The sequence below is a fragment of the Xyrauchen texanus genome, chromosome 43, assembly GCF_025860055.1.
Source record: "Xyrauchen texanus isolate HMW12.3.18 chromosome 43, RBS_HiC_50CHRs, whole genome shotgun sequence".
In the NCBI taxonomy this organism is placed as follows: domain Eukaryota; kingdom Metazoa; phylum Chordata; class Actinopteri; order Cypriniformes; family Catostomidae; genus Xyrauchen; species Xyrauchen texanus.
The window spans coordinates 22155631-22174698 of NC_068318.1; the positions used below are offsets into that span (position 1 = coordinate 22155631).

General features: G+C 36.3%; 1 protein-coding gene across 3 annotated transcripts in view; it reads right to left on the reverse strand.

Annotated features, from left to right (window-relative positions):
* The window catches only part of LOC127635802 (opioid-binding protein/cell adhesion molecule-like), a 110616-nt gene that overhangs the window by 29276 nt on the left and 62272 nt on the right, over positions 1 to 19068 (reverse strand). Inside the window, exons 3-4 of one of the 3 annotated variants that reach the window (XM_052116032.1) lie at positions 7532 to 7657; positions 3579 to 3581 (exon numbers count right to left, since the gene is read on the reverse strand). In XM_052116032.1, the coding sequence (XP_051971992.1) occupies positions 3579 to 3581; positions 7532 to 7657 (129 nt within the window). Of the gene's footprint in view, positions 1 to 3578; positions 3582 to 7072; positions 7075 to 7526; positions 7658 to 19068 lie in introns of all 3 variants that reach the window. The other 2 variants (XM_052116033.1, XM_052116031.1) reach the window with 2 other exon arrangements.

The following is a 19068-nucleotide window of genomic DNA, read 5'->3' on the forward strand; positions in this document are numbered from 1 at the left end:
GGCCTTTTATATTTTAAATGCATTGGAAAAGAGAAAGGTAATCTCATGAAATATAACTTCACAAAATAGCAAAAAAGTAGTGATCAAATTAGAGTATAACAGGGCATATCTCAAAGCCAAATCCAATTAGAGTACGTAGATGTCAAAAGAGTATAAAAGCATAATATGCTGCAATTAGCCCTTTGCTTTGAGGTACCCTGGGTTCACTTTCCATACACAAGCTGACAGCATAGCTCGAACAGAATTCTCCAGTACAATTACACATGCCCCTATTCATTGTGCTCAATATTGTGAGGCTTGATTTGAAATAACAACAGAACTGTGACTGCATAATCTGATTTGCAGCAGATATCATAGATGGCTCTGACTTTTTTTTATTATTATCCTGTGGTACGGCATGCTGCATAGCAGGAGCAACAGAACAGTAAATTAAATTCTCGTCACTTACGCTAAAATGAAGGTAATACAATAATGGTTCACACAATAGAAGTTGCTAATCTCTAAACAGATTCTCAGCTTGCATTCTGCAGTCACAAAGGAGAGAAACAGATTGTTGAGTCCTAGAGCTTGTCACAAAAACTCTTCTATTTGTTTCAAAATGTCTATCAGAATCAAAGGACCGTCAAGGGATATTAACAGACTTCAAAAAGGGACATGTGATAATGAATTAGCCATGTTTAAGAATTAGTCAGAGTTGGAATCATAGGAGCAACACTCGGTGACACATTATTAAGCTGTTATGAAGAGACTTTTGAAGCACTGCATTGCCAAGATTCCAGGCTAACACTTCATCCTTCTGCTGCCACAAGTAGAAACCCACCGAGAGCTAATCATGTCAGGCAAAATGAGACGCCACCGCCTCCACGCAAAATACACTCCAGACACAGACAGCAGCCGTTTCACCATTAATGATCAAAGTTAAGGCGGAATGAGTGCAGTTTGTTGGTTTGGTGATTTACGTGGTGAAGCGAGGAACACATCGAGTGGAAGTCTTGCACACCTGTCTGCTTCTCAGCCGAAAAATGACCACGGTTTGAGGTGCCTTTGAGAAACATTGGCAGCTTGTGTAAGCTAATTTCTCCCCTTGACCCCCATTTCCTCTCAGGCATTGGCTTCTCAATTTTCTCTGAGCAATTGCGTGTAGCCATTGGGAAGCAAAGCTAAGCCTGCAATACCTCAGACAACCTCATCTGTGGACAACAAGCCTTATTTGACATGGTCACAAAACCATGGCTAGTTTCTTGCTGAATATTTGGATGCAACACACACTGGCAAAATGCAGGCACATTCTTTTCTGGTGATAAAATAATGATTTTTCTAATACACGTGGTGAGAAAACAACATAACATAAAAGCCCTGACAAGCGCATCAAAGTGCATTAAAATACTTTAATGCTAGTTTCGATCTACTATGCAATCTTATATATGCAATTATAATATGTATATATGCAATCTTAGAACTGCAATTATATGAATCCTATTGCAGTCCAATATGCATGCATCATGTTTGCAGCAGTGAGTAATATCATTAGATCAAATCTCTCTCAAAGTAATCAGGTTAGATGTGAGTGTGTAGATGGACGTAGTCTTCAAATCAGTTTGTACCATCTGAGTTATTCATAAGAATTCATGAACAATGCACTTTTAATCAAGCTGGTCTCATTAAATGAATGTTACTCTTTAAACATTTTTGCAAACTGACTTATACGTGCTGTTTCTACATTTCGCTGAAGTTTCCAGTTGATATGAACACTAGAGGCACTACGACAACTGTGTGGTTTAATCATTGTCCTACAAATTACAAGTACAATCGCTGATTTTGATCTTATAAAAACTTTTCTCACTCTATTACTCACCCGCCACTATGTTATGGTATCAAAACACTTTTATTTTAACGCATGATTTGAAAAACAAAACATTTTAAGATTTATATTACAGACCATTCTACATATACGCACTTATTCCTGTGACATTAGCTTGTTTGGTATCTCACCTGAAAGAGCATTGGACTTTGGGCTTGATTGCCAGTCCAGTCAAAGACACATGAAAGTAAAAAGTGGCATAGAAATTAAATAAAATGACATTTTTCTTCAATTAATGTGTTTTCTTCTTCAAATGTGCATTTTAAAACACTATCGGTTGGGTTAGGTGTTGGTTAAGTGTAAGGATGGTATGATCTAAAATACACGTTAAAAACCTTGTTTGATTACAACCTAATTTTGCTCTGTTTTGGCACCTCCCACTGGAAATTTCACTTGAAAACTGCAGCAAACATGTAATGAAGCATGTCATTTCAGTTTAGCAAAAACTTTGCAATGCTCACATACATTTAATGAGACCAGGCTGCTTTTAAAACAATCTTGCATGCAAATATGTAGACAGCACATCTTAATGGTCAAACAGATTGACCAACTGACACCCTTCAAGTGTGTCATTGATGGTAAAATTGCAAACAGCACGACATAGTATCAGTGGTTCTACCAATGCCGTAAAAGTTAGGGGCACGACTATCTGTCTAACGATTAATGCTTATTCAATTTAGCTTCAAGGCTTTAAAATTCCTATGCTGTGCTGCATCTTGCTTAGTTGCAAAATTATGTGTGCAAATTTATATTTTACCAGTGCTGTTTAGGAAATTCTTAACAAGATCAAGGAAATCAATAAAGCATACATCATTCCATACTTGTATCATTCAGCCATAAGTGCTGTTGTGAAAACTGTTGGAAAACTAGTGCCGGGTTTCTTATTCCAGCCGTGGTTTACATTTTCCTTTGCAGTTCTTACTGATTGGTAATGTGTTTGCAATTAAAATGTGAGCCCTCAAAAATTAAACCCATTACAGTGGGAGATTCCCACTGACACCAGCAGCCTGTGGGTGCTCACAAAGTGTGCATGATGAGTGTAATCCATTTTCCAAAGAGCCAAATGCTGCAATGTCATCTGTAGGGGACAAATCCAGTCTGCCATATGCTATGAGAAAAGAAAAAAGCAAACAAACTACAACAGCTGGCCACTTGAAAACACAATTTTCATTACTGATTTGTGTAACTGCAGATCTGTCTAATTCAATTATCTTTTTATGTGTAAAAAATATTGCTCTTGTATGAGTGCAAGGCAAACATGCATTTACACACACCCTGCTACACAGACAATACATTATAGGACACATTTACTCATGTAAGTAATGATATGATCACAAGCTCATTGCACATGCTCTGGGAGTCAACAAAATTAGAATTTTCATGTCTCAACTTTTTTTTCTCTCTCTCTTTCGCTCGCTTTCTCCAGGTTTCATTCTTCAGTCTGACAGCTCTACCTCAGCAAAGGGTAACAGCATGACTGCCATTAAAAGAGAAAGCCACAATATCAGAACATGGTACCACTAGCATACCCATAAAATTTTGACAATACCAAATTAAAGGGCTTGACGTTTTCCTCGACATTCAGGAAAAATCTGTAAACCGCAATGTCAGTAAGGTGCACTCAAAGCCACTCTTCAAAAACATGATAGGCACTTTCAAAATGTATTTGTAATTTTCTTTGTTTCACAGAATGTATTCCTTTTAGGAAAAAAAACACCCTCTGGAGAGTTCAAATGCTTTTTCAGTTCAAAAAGAGTTCCGATTTCTCGCCAACACAACAGGTTAAGGAACCCGGTCAAACAGGATCTAAAAGATAGACAGTGATGAAATATGAAATGTGTGTTTTGACTATATTCCCATTTAATATTAATTTATTTAGCACTTTTACCTAATTTGACATAAATCTTCTCAATTGTAGTCTTTCTAAAGACAGGCTTTAATTGATCCTGCCATAAATGATAAAGACATGCTTTCTTAATTGGAAATGTCTTTATAAATCAAATTCATAATGCACTTTTGACAATTAAAGTCATATGCGGTCTTTGTAAGGTAGAATTTAATTATCTGAAAGTTCAATAAGTCTGAAATATCACCTGTGAGTGAAATATATCACTGTTGATCAAGATTGGGGAGTAACGGAATACATGTAACGGGATTACATATTTAAAATACAAAATTTAAGTAAATGGAGCGTAGTTCTAGCGGGAAGACTAGCAGGCATAGGCGGAAATCGCGGGGGGGTCAGGACCCCCCCATCTGAGGGTTGTCCCCCCCTAAAATATAATTAAAATATGTGTATTGTAAATAATATAATGATATATTCTTAAAATAATTGTTTAAGAAATAAAATAATACCAATGCAAACAGGGCAACAACAAAAAAAACCTTGGTGTCCCCTTCAAAAATTGCTCTTGAGAATTGTTATGTTTATTGTCCCCCCCAACATTTTGATGAAATGTTCGCCCCTGCTAGCAGGTGTACATCATCACATCATTAGCTGGGTAATTCCTAGCCAGTCGCATGTAAGCCATTGCTTTATAAGTCCGCTCACAATCTATCACATTGCTGTTTTGGTGTGCTAACACGGCAACCTCCACCACCCCACCACCACCAGTTGAGCCCTGTCCTGCACGGAGGTAGGCTCCTCGGACCGCCGGACGAGGCCTATGCCAAAGAGAGAGACATTACTTTCTGTTTTACATCTACCAAATAAATGGCATCTTAAACTTCTCTCAAGCCTGCGTGTCTTCCCGATAGAGCTGTATACCACTACAGTTACATATTTAAATATTTTAAATTCCATTCAGTAAAAAACATATAAATGATGCAATCCAAAGTGCATTTGAACAGCAGTGAAACACTTTCTTATGATGTGTTACATTCATATGAGCAGACAGAGAAGTAAGTTTGAAGTAAGTTTGGAGCAGGAGAAATAGAAACAAGCCTTGTGTAAATTGTCAGCTTTATGCTAAGCAAAAATGCTATTTCTAGCCATTTTACATGGACATGTTAGCAGGCACGATCATATTTTTTATCAAGAAAATTCACGTTTGATAAAAATTTGATATTTGGGCAGAATCATGTTCTTGATAATAATGTTTGCATTGCTTTCCTGTAAAAATATCTAAAAATCCTTAAAACAAGATCAATTATTTATTTTGTTTCAGAAACAACACTGCATAAGATATTTAGGTTTTACAGAGAATGTAGTTTTAACATGTGTATTTTGTGTTACTGCACTGGCAGAGTTTTTATAGTCAAAACAAGTAAAACAAATCTACCAGTGCTCAAGAAGTAATCCAAATTATTTAGACTGACCTCGAGTAATCTAATGGAATATGTTGCAAATTATATTTTACAGCATGTATTCTGTAATCTGTAGTGGAAAACATTTCAAAAGTAACCCTCCCAACCCTGCGGATGATAAGGTTACGAAGAAGGCCATGGGATTTCATAAAAATGTAATGTGCTACACTCAGATGGGGGGAAATACATACAGTTCATTCAAAATCCTAGTTGGCCTACACCATTTACTCAGTTTACTAATTTAAACCATGACTTGTATTAGATATAGGTAACTTATATTGACATTATATTCATACTGTTTAGCCAGAGGCTAAATGTGGCTCCCCAGCTGAGCCTGGCTTCAACCAAGGTTACAGTATTTTTTCTCCATTAACTATCATCTTTTTTTAAAGGCATTATCTAAAATCACATTATTCATTTAAACCACACTCATTTTCTGAAAGCTACTTTGAAACCATGTTTGTTGTGTAAAACACTATACAAATTAAAATGACTTGAAAAATGACTTGATATATATTTACATATAATACAGTATATATATAGGGCTGTGAACTGATTAAAAAATGTAACGATTTATCAAGATTTAATTATGATATAAAATCATAATAAATATATTTACTTTATAATTTGTCTGCAAGAAATTGGTTAGTCATCATTTATTTTAATAATTTAAATATGTGCATTTTAAAATGTTCAGTGGTTGTAATCACAATTTGGCCAAAAATCTTTTCTGTTTTTCCTGTGGACTTTCTTTTAGGATCAAATCGGTAGATTCAATTCATATAAAACTATATTGGCATGAGAAACTTAAATGTATTGTACATTGCCAATGTATTATTAGACACTATAAATACAGTTATAAAACATATTGAATGCTGAAGTTTAAAGTCTCAACACTGTTATTTTCTCTGGCCTCTGTTAAGTCTCTAACAGTTTACCAGGCTGCAGCTTTCTGAACGGCCAGATACTTCTCAGTCTCTGTCGGGCACATGCTGGGTCTTATTCAGGCGGTTTCACTTTTGACACTGGTTCAGACAGTGAGTGAGCATTTTTGGGTGATGCAAAGAGATACGGCTGCATCTCTCTCATGCCGTTTTCTGATTAGATAATCTCATGAATAAGTAGGTGTGCAGGTGTAAGTGAGTGTGTATACAGAATATTTAATACAACCTTCCTTTCCATTTTCAGCATCCATATACTGTAGATTTGAATTTATTGACAGGCTTAGTTCAATGCTTTACCATGAGCAAAAATACATTTAATAAGCCCTGAAAACCCACTTTACTGAAAATGTTTTGTTTTCTCACTTTCTATAGTTGAAAGTCTACATAAGTCATGATGTATTGTGTTTTGCTTTGCACTGACCCTCAAGCAATCTCTGGTGCTCTTGTTTCTGTTAAAATTGTTCTAGCTGTCTTTTCACCATTTATCAGTAGTACTATACTGTATGTCTACTGTAGATCCTCAAATATACAGAGTTTCACCTCAGTTTATCTTTAGGATTCTGTGTTCCGAGACGACAAATATTTGTATCGATAGAGGGGCTTAAAATGTAGACAAAATACTATTCAGGTTTTCACTACAGAAAAAAAAAAGGAAAAGCAACATCTTTCACGTCTTATTTCTTTCACTAGTCATCACACATAAATGTCAACACAGATAACGTCCTATTTCTGCAAGCTGCCTGACGTTAAATGACACCCTACGCACAGACTTTTATATTGCTTTCTCTGCAAAATGATTTCGTAGGCTGCATCTTTTCTCTTCTCGGCTGACTCATGTACAGCTATGGTTTCCATTATAACACATGAATTAAAATGCAGGCAATGTCCTGGAAGTTGGACAGTGAAGGGAGACATAAATGCATAGTAAATGTGAGGGATTTACTCTCAGCTGTGCTGAGACTGCTTGACATTATTTGATATTGGATCCAAAATCCGTTCTAAAATTACCCCGATTCACTTTCTTCAACTAAATGTTGATGCGCCTCTAAATATATAAATCAAAGAAAAATCTGAATTTCTGTGCATGTTGCTATTCCCTATTCATTGGAACAGAAAGTGACAGATAAATACAGATTAAATAAATACTGTCTATTGAATGGTAAACAGATAAACTTCTCTTCATCTGCAAAAAATAAATTGGTCACCTTTTAAAAGCTACAAGGTATTCAAGTCAATTCAACCTAGTTAATTCAGCCCAAGCCCATGAATGTATGTCCGCATGAGAACTCAAGAAATGTAAAACGTATAAAGGTCGATAACCAGAATAATCAACAATGGTGTGAAGTGCTGTGTATAAACTGAGAAGGAAACAAAGAGCAGGATTAGTCCTAATGAGTTATCAGCAAAGGTAAAACATTACCTTTTGAGGAGCGAAATTTCCATGAAATGGTGGGTTCAGGTCGTCCGATGGCAAGACACATGAGGGTTATGTTACTGCCCTCGTTCACAGACACATCTGTGGATATGTTTACAATCCTGGCAGGAACTGCAAAAAACAACATATAGCAAAAAAAAGATTATAAATCTGTGAAAAAGCTCTGTTACCAGAGTGATTAATGATATTTGTCTTACATTAGTTCATTTAAAAACATCACAATATTATTGTTATGTTAAGAAAGACCACTTTATACTGTTTTTGGGTGGAGGATTAATATGTATGCAGGGCTTCATATAAACTGTGTACAGTTATGCAACTTAGGTTTCTTTGGGTTTCTGTCTTCCCTGGAGGTCTTATCCAAAGGCCTGTTCTTTAAAAAAAAATCCCTGACACATTTTATTTTTTATTAAACATATATAACATGTTAATTCAGTGTTAAATAAATAGTAAGTACAAACTTGTTCATTACTGTTAGTCAGTACTTGAAATCAATTTATTTTTAAATATATCGATTTCAATTCTATTTCTTGCATCTTAATGCCAATCAAAATAACATTTCAGGTTTGCAGATGGATCTCCATGCAGTCAAATCACAATTAGGCCTACGTGATTCAACATTACACTCTGTCACTTGATTGACATGATAAGATGAGCAGGTCATGCTCTGTTATGGTAATGTTGTTTACATAAATCGACCGAGACTGGAAATGGAACCCAGACAGTCTGTCGGTTTCCTTGACCGTGTTCCATGTTGCAGTCTGAGTAAACCAGCCAGCCAGTCAGCCAGCATCTCTATTTGATATTGTTAAGTTGGCTTCCTATCAGGTATGCCACAGATAGGACAGTCTGCTATCTATGTTTGCTGAAAAAGTAAGAATTTTATAGTAAATTATGTTTACTGAATTTTAGACAAGCCCCCAGACTATGTCTTTTAGAGGAAAGGTACACCAACATGCAAACACACACACACACACACACACACACACACACACACACACACACACACACACACACACACACAAAATTACTAAATAATTGATCTCTAAAAGAAATCTGGACTGCAAGCACAAAACATATTAGAGGTACTGAGGAGCTTCAGAAACTTTTTGCAAGATTTTGCAATTTGTTTGATACATCACTTATTCTGTTAAACACGGCCTTAAAATATTTAGTATATTAGTGACAATGATTTAGACAAATTTGTTATGAAAAGCATTTATATATATACAGTATATATATCTTGGTATCTAGGTACGGCACCAGTCTATGATAATATTGTGTCTTATCTATCAAATCCTAACTGCGGGGGGACAGTCCTAATGGGGCCAATACATTTTTTTCTCTGGAAATTCGGCCTGAAATATATGTAAAACAACTGAGAATAAAAATGTTACTAGCTGGTAATATTTTTTAACTGCATATGTGTACATATTTGAGCATGTGCAGGTGTGTTTGAATGTATACTAAGTGTAGCCACACTGGCCATCTTGTGTACTATTCAAAAGAGTACAATCACAGTAAAAGTCATGTAAGAGAGCTCTCAATTTCTCTCTGGTGAATATTTTATCCTGCGAAGAGCACATACTTTGAGTCACTCTGCTTTTCACTGCTCCACATTCCCTGTGTTCTTACCACTTCCCTCTTCAACATCAAAGGCATTGTTTCATCCCTGTATCTCAATCTATAATTGATGTTTTCGGCTTTCTAACCATGAATCCCAAATTCAGGCCAGTGTTTAAATAAGACCAGTTAGAGTTCCTTCAAAAAAGAGATTCAAAGGATGAACAGACAAAAAGACTATCCTAACATTTTCAGAATAAATTATAGGCCTGTGAATCGATACATTTTTTAAACTAATTAAATCGCACAGTTTACTGTCATTAATCATAATTAATTGTGGTTCATGGTACATTAAAACAAATAACAAGATAATCATAAATATATTTTATTTATACTTTGTTTCAAAGAACTTGCAAGAAACTAAATTCTCAGTTCTCAATGGAATAAATGAAAAACACCCATATAGCTTAGCTCACCAAACTCGTCAGTGAACGATTCTGGGCATTGTGAAGACAAAAGGAAGCTTTCCCATATATCTCTACACCTGGCTCACTGCTTGCAGAATAAGTGTTCATTCTCTGTATAGTAAATCTGTCCCATGTTAATTATGTATGAGACATGCGTCATATGTAATAAAGAAGTGTGTGCTGCTCCACACAATCAGTTTCTGTGCTAGAATGTGCAGTGAGATGAGCGTGTACATTCAGTTTAAGCAAAAGGAAGTGGGGAAAAGCTTTAGTGAAGTTTCGGTATGTGGCAAAAATGGATACTGCATTAATTACCTAAAAAAAAATAAAAACATGCGTTAAACAGTCAAATCTTAATAATGGAAACTCCAGAAGTATGACACAAGTTACACAAAACCTCTGCCATAAATATTTGTGGCCAAATTAACCATCTAATTGTAAACACTTATGAGAGCAAGGTATCACACGCTCAATTCATGAAAAAGTATCTTCCTGCTTCTCGTATGTCCACATTCCCACCATCTCCCAGCAATACATTTATTTTTAATTGGGCATATGTTGGGTTATAATAACCCATGGAATGAAAGGCGCCAATAGAATTCAGAGAAGACTAATTCTTGAGCTGCCTCTGTTGATATAGCTGCTGCTAATGTTTCACCCCGGCAAATTGCATTGGCTTTGTCTCTACATTGATATTCTCATAACCCTACTGAATCTTTCCAATGGCTCATTAGTGCTCTTTAAAATGAGCAAAAAGAGCTGCTTCTCGATGCAATGATGAGAACTGAAGCATGCAAGGATCCGCAACAAGCGGCTAATACACAACAGCCATTCAAATATAGTGCAGAACACATACATGAAATAATTAGGTCTATGATGTTAAGACAAAACCCATACTGTAAAATTATCAGTAAACATTTTAAAAACACAATGCACACTACTATATTCCACCCATAAGTTTTTTGTGATAAAAGTGATGTTTCAGTATGAAAAAAAGATGCAATAAATGTGAATGGTAACTGTGGTAGTCATTCTGTCTAAAATATTCATTTGTGTTCCACAGTAAAAAGAAAGTCAGTGAGTAAATAATGTAAAAAAAAACAGAAAGTATACACACACACACACACACACACACACACACACACACACACACACACACACACACACACACACACACACACACACACACAGTTTGGTTTCCATGTTTTATGGGGACTTTCCATAGACATAATGGTTTTTATACTGTACAAACTTTATATTCTATCCCCTAAACCTAACCCTACCCCTAAACCTAACCCTCACAGAAAACTTTCTGCATTTTTACATTTTCAAAAAACATAATTTAGTATGATTTATAAGCTGTTTTCCTCATGGGGACTGACAAAACGTCCCCACAAGGTCAAAAATTTCGGGTTTTTCTATCCTTATGGGGACATTTGGTCCCCACAAAGTGATAAATACACGCTCACACACACACACACACACACACACACACACACACACACACACACACATGTTGTGTTTCCATGTTTTATGGGGACTTTCCATAGACATAACTGTTTTTATACTGTACAAACTTTATATTCTATCCCCTAAACCTAACCCTACCCCTAAACCTAACCCTCACAGAAAACTTTCTGCATTTTTACATTTTCAAAAAACATAATTTAGTATGATTTATAAGCTGTTTTCCTCATGGGGACCGACAAAATGTCCCCACAAGGTCAAACATTTCGGGTTTTACTATCCTTATGGGGACATTTGGTCCCCACAAAGTGATAAATACACGCTCGCACACACACATCTTTCAATTTTGTTTGGGGGGGGTTAATGAATTTCAAAAATCTGGGCAAAATTATTTATTGCGGAATTCTGAATGAAATGACTGTCTGTCATGTAAACACGGAAATACAAATAAAAAAACCCACTGAACTCAAGTGTCATCATGAAACAAATAAAACAAACACTGCGCTTTAACATCAGCAACATCCAATCAAATCACTCCTTGTGACTTTTTTGAGCATGAAATTCGCGCCTTGCCGCCTACGCAGTCTACGTAGCCTACTGCAGCTCTCTACGTTCTTTTACTGTCTATGGTTGCAATGAGCAGCCGACAGGAGCTGGCTGCAGGACGGCAATGAGCAATTTTTAATATTCTATCACACTATAACTACTCGAGAGTCTGCTTTTGAGACTTTGTTCTAATTTTCGGGACAATTAGGGCAGGATTGGGGATTCGGGACAACTGCTTGGATTTCGGGACTGTCCCGAATTTTTCGGGACGTCTGGTCACCCTACACTCACCCCCTAAACCTCACTTCCATCTGGGTCACGGCACCATTGTGATGCTCCTGTTATACCCGATCTGTACGGGACTCGAACCGGAGTCCCCAGAATGGGAGGTGGGTGTGCTAACAAGGAGGCTAAAGGATACAGCCTCTAGTCGCTAATGCACCTCTTGACGTCAGGAGAGTGAGGTGAGATTTATACACATTGCACAGCTATCTATCAGCTGGCTCCTGTTGCATCTCTCTATTCCAAAATGACACGGCTGTATCCTTGGAGAATCCATTAGTCAAAAAGGTATCAATCATCAAACTGAAACATTTATTAAAATAATGTTTTCATCTGTGACTATGGAGTGACAGTGTCAATCATTTCATACTATGCTGTAAAACCACAATGATGAAAATACCATCATAAACCTATCTTTCAATGTTTAAAAGATTGCAATGTCAAGCATCTAACACTATTGTGTTTTACATATTGTCAAGAGTGTTTGAAATCATTTAGCATATTATTTACCTTGTTCTTATGCATGAAAATCATTTATTAGATAATTCAAGAAAAGGAGTGACAGTCAGAAAAGCCTGTAATTTAAAATAAATAAATAAATAAATACAAAGTATTTTAAATGCTCCATTACAAAGTCCATGAAGTGGGGGTTAAATTCACATTTAGACTAAAATTCATTAGACATCACATGAATTCCCTCCTTGCCTTATTACTTTTAATATGACTGGTTTGTTCTTTAACCCAATGGGAAATCAAACAACAAGGGTGTTTTAATATAACACATGCTGAGTGAACATTATGGCATTTTTTTATGCAGTGATTGTCTCTTCATTCCCTTCTAATAACACTACTAATGAATTGCATTGTGCTATCAGAGCGAGCTACAGGTCTCTTGCCTCTGAAGAGAGTTGCTTGTTTAGCCACTTTCAGCTATTACAGTTATGGAGGAAAGCAATCACCCTACCGCAAATGACTGGACTGCAATCCCATATCTATCACATCTGTCTTGCACTGCTGCAGCTGATGTGATTTAAACAGCTCAAATCACTAGCAATGACACTGTGTTGAGGTTGGTAAAAATGGATGATAAATTGTCCCATATTATAGACAGATATTTATTAGATTTGCATAGCCAGACTTTCTGGTCCAATTTGCAGTTTATTCTGGCCAAGAATGTCTCACTTAGATAGGAAAGATCTGTCTGGCCGACATGAAGAGCGACCAATCAGTTTGTTTTGTGCCATTTATGGGTTGTTTATCTGAAGTAGCTGATACAACAATTATATACCAACATGGACAAATTTTATGCAAACAAAAAATATGTCTCCATATGGGAATTGATTATTAACAATAACTTTAAATAAACCTTTAAAAACCAACCAACCATGAGCTTTGAGGTTGTGAATCAATGGTATATGCTTCTGCTGAACCCATCAGTCCACGTTATTTCAACTTCATAAAAAAAAGTGTTTAATAGCAAAAGTTCTGGCAAAGAACTACATTGCTGGGGGCCTGGGTAGCTCAGTGAGTAAAGACGCTGACTACCACCCCTGGAGTTATTGGCCATAGAGGGAGGGTAGAGTCACATGGGGTAACCTCCTCGTGGTCGCTATAATGTGGTTTGCTCTCGGTGGGGCGTGTGGTGAGTTGTGCGTGGATGCCGTGGTGGATGGTGTGAAGCGTCACACAGACTATGCCTCCGCGGTAATGCACTCAACAAGCCACGTGATAAGATGCGTGGGTTGTCGGTCTCAGAAGGCAACTGAGATTCGTCCTCCACCACCCAGATTGAGGGCCCATGCCACCACAAGGACTTAGAGTGCATTGGGAATTGGGCATTCCAAATTGGGGAGAAAAAAGAGGAGAAAAAAAAATAACTACACTGCCCACGATCTTGAGGAGGAAAATGCACCAATCAGAGAATTGTGGAAACAAACCACAGCATCAGAGCTAAGCACTACAGATATTTTGTAATATACTCAATTCTTATAATCAACCAATTTAAAACAACAGTTAGTTTTATATGTTTTTATTTTTATTAGATGTCATTTGAAATGCTTAATGGGAATACAGTTAATTACCTCATATAAGAAGTTAATTACACAATCTTGTACTTTTGTTTTAAATACCTTTTTGATTCAAATCAAAGTGTGTAATGTTGTGATTTAACACTGGTGGGATTTGTTCATGGCTTAGAAATCTATTATGAATATTTTTTTTTTTTAAATCCCTAAGAATGTGAAAAATGCTTCCGGAACCAACACACACAATAAAATCTAATTCTGAAAAAGGTAAATTCAATGATTAGTTCTTATTCTACCTTGTAAACGTGATTTTATATACAGGCCTGGTGCACCTCTTGACTACCAGACATTTTGAAGAGCCAGACAAATAGATCTAGTTATTTGAGCCAACTCTTGCCATTTTTGGTCAAAATGAATCATCCAAACCTTGGGTGGTCAGTTAGACTACCTCCAAAACATAAACAGATCTAAAATATTTTGTTTGTAAAAAGATTATGTCATGAGTAATCCTCTGATGGCACAACAATTACAGGATCCAGGTTCTAATACCAAACCTCAACAGTAATATTTTATTTATGATAGATGAAGGTTTCTAAATACAGTATGCATTTTATGCCTTATACAGTATTCACAAACTCCCACAATCTGTTTGCAATAACCTGTATTTTCAATTGGACTAATCGAGGGTTAAATTAACTGAAGTAGAAGGCAAAGCACCCACAGAACTCAGTGGGTGAAAAACTGATTCTTAGTCAGCCTCTGGTGATATAGCTGCGTTGCTAATGTGTCACCCATGCAAACTGCACTAACTTTGTCCTTCCATTTATATTCTCATACCCCTACTGACTTTTTCCAATGGCTCATTACTGCTTTTTTAAAATTAGTAAAAGATCTACTCCTCAATCCAGTAACAAGAAGCGAGGATTATTACACAAATGTGCAGTGAATTGAAAGGCAGTTTTATTCTTTCCTCTCATGGAGGAGAAAGTTTTAGAATAATCTAAAGCAGAAACACATCATTACACTTGAGCAAACGAAAGACGATAATCCTGCATGTTGTTTATGCGCATCTAGTTAAATTGCCTCACTTTTGCCCTAATACATAATAGTCTGTGTGACTTTATGCTCATCTTGTAACACATCCTGATTTTTTGTTTTTACTATGTTTAATAATGTTTTTTTTTGCATCAAATGTACTTTAATTAGAATCAGCATGTTTAACTCAAAGAACCACAACATTTTGCTCACAATCCAGAATTTCTCCTCAAAATAGCAACATTTTGAATCAGTGGTGACGTTACTATATTTTCACCAATCCCAGATGAAAATGCAAAGACAACTATAAAAAGTCATTCATAGTAAATACTGTAAACAATTTGTCTCTGTGGCACTATTAAAATATTGTTCTGCATGTTTGAGCATCCCAAACAGCTCAACACAGCAACTTTGACTCAGCTGATGGTGTGGGTTTGGGCGAATGGGGGAGTATTCTGGAAGGTTATTAGAAAAGTATGTTTATTTTTAAAGTTCAGTGTGGTGGCCCAAGAGGCTCAGAAATTGTGCACTTCAGCTTCAACTGTGCTACTGTGTGTAAACTTTGGTGCAAATTAAACTTTTGATGATCCTCTCCACCCCAAGCTGATGGAACATATGGTGTGTGATCCTCAACTTTTATGCACTACCTGCACTGATCTGAACTCAACCTTCACCTCTTCCCACTTGAGTCTCACTTTACTTTTCTTCATCCTCTCCGTTTCCTTTATGGCTAACAATATTGGATTCCCTGCAAGTACTGCTTTGCCCGCACCAGCGCTGTGCCATCTTTCTCTCTTGATCCTCTGTGTGTATGCTAAAATTCTTCAATTAAAACTTTTCCATGTTGTTTTTAACTTATTCTACCTAAACATATTATTTCATATTGTTTATTTATGCGCTTACTGGGGATTGTAATGCACTGTTCTTTGTAAAGCTGCTTTGGAACAAACTATATTATCAATGGTGCTTTACAAATTCATATTTGACTTGAATTGAATGAACCCAGTGGACTCTACAAGCAATAGATGTAGCTTATTATTAAAAGTGAAGTGTTTAATTTCTATTCCACTGCACAAATGATTTATGTTTTCAAACTTATATTGTTTGGACAAACAAATAGTCCCACCCCAAACTTATGTCAGACTGCTCAAGATGCTCAAACAAACAGAGACATATTCTGAAAGCACCACAGAGCCAGTGTTTACATTTTTCTGGGAAATAAACCTACAAAAGGCTTACTTAAAGTAGTTTCTGCATATTAGCCTTTGATAGGAGAAAGCATTTTAACACTGCAAAAAAAAACACTTTAAACGAAAGACCAATAGAGGTAATGCAAAACACCTAACTCAATGTTTACTGGTACACTGTCAAAAAGACATATTTCAAATAGCCATCTGTGACCGCCTCTCCCCTCTGTGGTACACACCTTCAAAACTGACCTATGGCATTCCCATGCATCAAATGCTCCTTTGGAGCTTTACCTAGTGTGTAAGAACCCTAATACGTGCTTTGTCTCCCTCTGTCTGGCCAGCGATTATGGTAATGAAGCTCGTCCAATGTGGTGCCGGCTTAAAGCAGAAAGTGATATCTTTATATTTTTAAATACTGTTATTTATCTCATATTCATTTTTTTCCAAGACAAGTTTCAAGTAGATCATGAAACATCTTGAAAATTTTTTTATTAAACATGGAAAATACGTGCATTACTGCATGAACCTGAAAATTACAATGCTGCAGTCATTAATTTAGATGAGTCAAGAATCTGTAGTTAAGATTTATAATCTTGCATTAAAGCATCATGCAAGTTTGTTTGCTCAATTTCGTGTTTGTCTGAACAAATCCTCTGTGTAAAGACATCTTGGGAGCCACAGTTTCTTTGTTTTTCTTCCCATAATTGTTTTCCTTATGATTCACCAAAAACACAAATCCAACAACAGGGTAAAACAACAGGGACAACAGTGCTCCATATAACGTCATTAGCATTGTGACGACCTTCCTCACCCTGATATGTTTCTCTCACAAGAATCAGTAGACGGCCTTTGTGTCAAATTTTCTGCATTTAGACCTCCCACATAACACAAATCTATGAAAAGTACGTATGCTATGTTCTACAGTACAGTTTTGTGCCAGTACATTATATACAGAGTACAGTATCCAGGTATTAGCTAAAAGAGAAATAGTACACTTACTCTAAACTTTTCAATATTTGTGCATTTTGAGCCAATTTGAGACATTTTGCTGTGGTTCTTTGAGCTAAGCATGCTTGTTCTAATCAAATTACCTTTGGTGCAAATTTCAAGAGATATCAAAAAGATATTTCGTCATTAGCAGAATGTTGTACAGAATATTATGCACCAGAGTGCAAAGACTGCTTGTTTGTTTTTATAAGGATAAAAAATAACAAGTAGTTTGTTTTGTGTTTTAAATGGTCAGTGCTTCTAATCAGGGGAGATGGTGAAGACTCGATAGGCCAAAAGCTGTAGACATTATTCAGTGAGAATACTGGGCCAAATTGGCTGTGTGTGTTCGAGTTTCAACAGCACCATTCCAGCCAGCTTCAGTCTCCACACCACCTATACATATCCAACCTTGCACTGCTAGCTGAGAAGGACAAAACAGGTATGATTAGGTGAGATCATCCATTACAGATCTTTCACTACACTGTGACGTTGTGTGCCGGTATGGAAAATTGTTCACATGTACGTTTGTTTGCACCCGTCCACAATCACCTTGAATGGAATATGCAGGGAGAAAGAGAGTTTAAAAGATGGTGGATTGGAACGATACAGGGGAAGACCAGATGAGAACGAATGTAAGTGTAAGTGAGTTTGGTGAAATGAATGCGGCGGAGGAGACATTACAGGAGCTTCTGTTCGTTGTGCTGCCAATTGCACTGTCCAATTCAACAGAAGCCAATGTTGCTGTTTTGGTGAGTGAGATGTCTGAAGGATCACAATGCAATGCAGAGACGAAAGCAACTTTTTGGAGTCTGCACTTTTTCTACAGACAGCATTGACAGAAAAGTTGAGGAAGTGTGTTGCATCAAGTTCCAGGTATTTGTTCTTTACTACGTTTCCCCACATGACCTCAAGGAGTTTCCCTGTCAATGATAGGTTTTTAGAGCTACTCTGGGCAAAATATAACTTTTTGACAGGCCTAACATGTCTGGCACATTAATCAATTCAATTATTCATAATTTAAATGTATGTTTGGGTGTGCCACCATCACACTTCAAACAAAATAACATGCTATATCTACATAAAATATGCAAATAGTCAAAAATTCTACTCTTATGTAAGTGTAATATCGTACCTAAACCCTAAACCTAACCATACTTGTAAAAGGTAAATCACTTCTGTGTACCACAGAAGAAAGAAAACAAGGCATATTACAGTTTCTAAACATACAACAGTCTTTTTACTGCAAAATGACAAACAAGATGTCTTCACAGATAGGGCTATAACGATTAGTCGACGTTATTGACAACGTCGACAATAAATGATTGTCTACAAAAATGTTCGTTGTCGAATAGTCATTTGATCTAATTCAATTTAACATGAGATCACTTTAAACTCTAATGATGAGAGCAGCACTGCAGCACTCACCTGACCTAGAAGAGGAAGAATTACACAGCTCACAGTCCAGATGCACTCAAAACTTTCCAAACAGCTTCAGGTGATGTAGATTGCAAAGTATGAGGGAATTATAATTCAAAAATACAAAGTAAATAAATACAAAATCACTCTCGTTGTGGAATAAGTGGAGCTGGAGCTGCCGCTGAACAGAAAGGCGAGACAGGTAGTCTTCGCCCCATTATACATTAATATGTTAAACTCTTTTAAACAATGTAAAAAAAAATTAACAACTATACTGCAGAAGAAAAAAATGTTTCTTGAGAATGTTGAATACAATATTAAAAATATTAATATTTTAAAATATCTATTCACCTGAAAAGCAGCATATAATATATTTATACTTGCTTTTAGAGAATAGATCTTGAATATAAGTATATTGTCTCTTTACAGCAACTGCAGAAGTATATCCAAGTAATAAATTGTATACAAAATACACTTACTGTATAGTTAAGATACATAGTCTTAAAGCATGTCTAAATATCTTATATGTTGCTTCTCAAGTA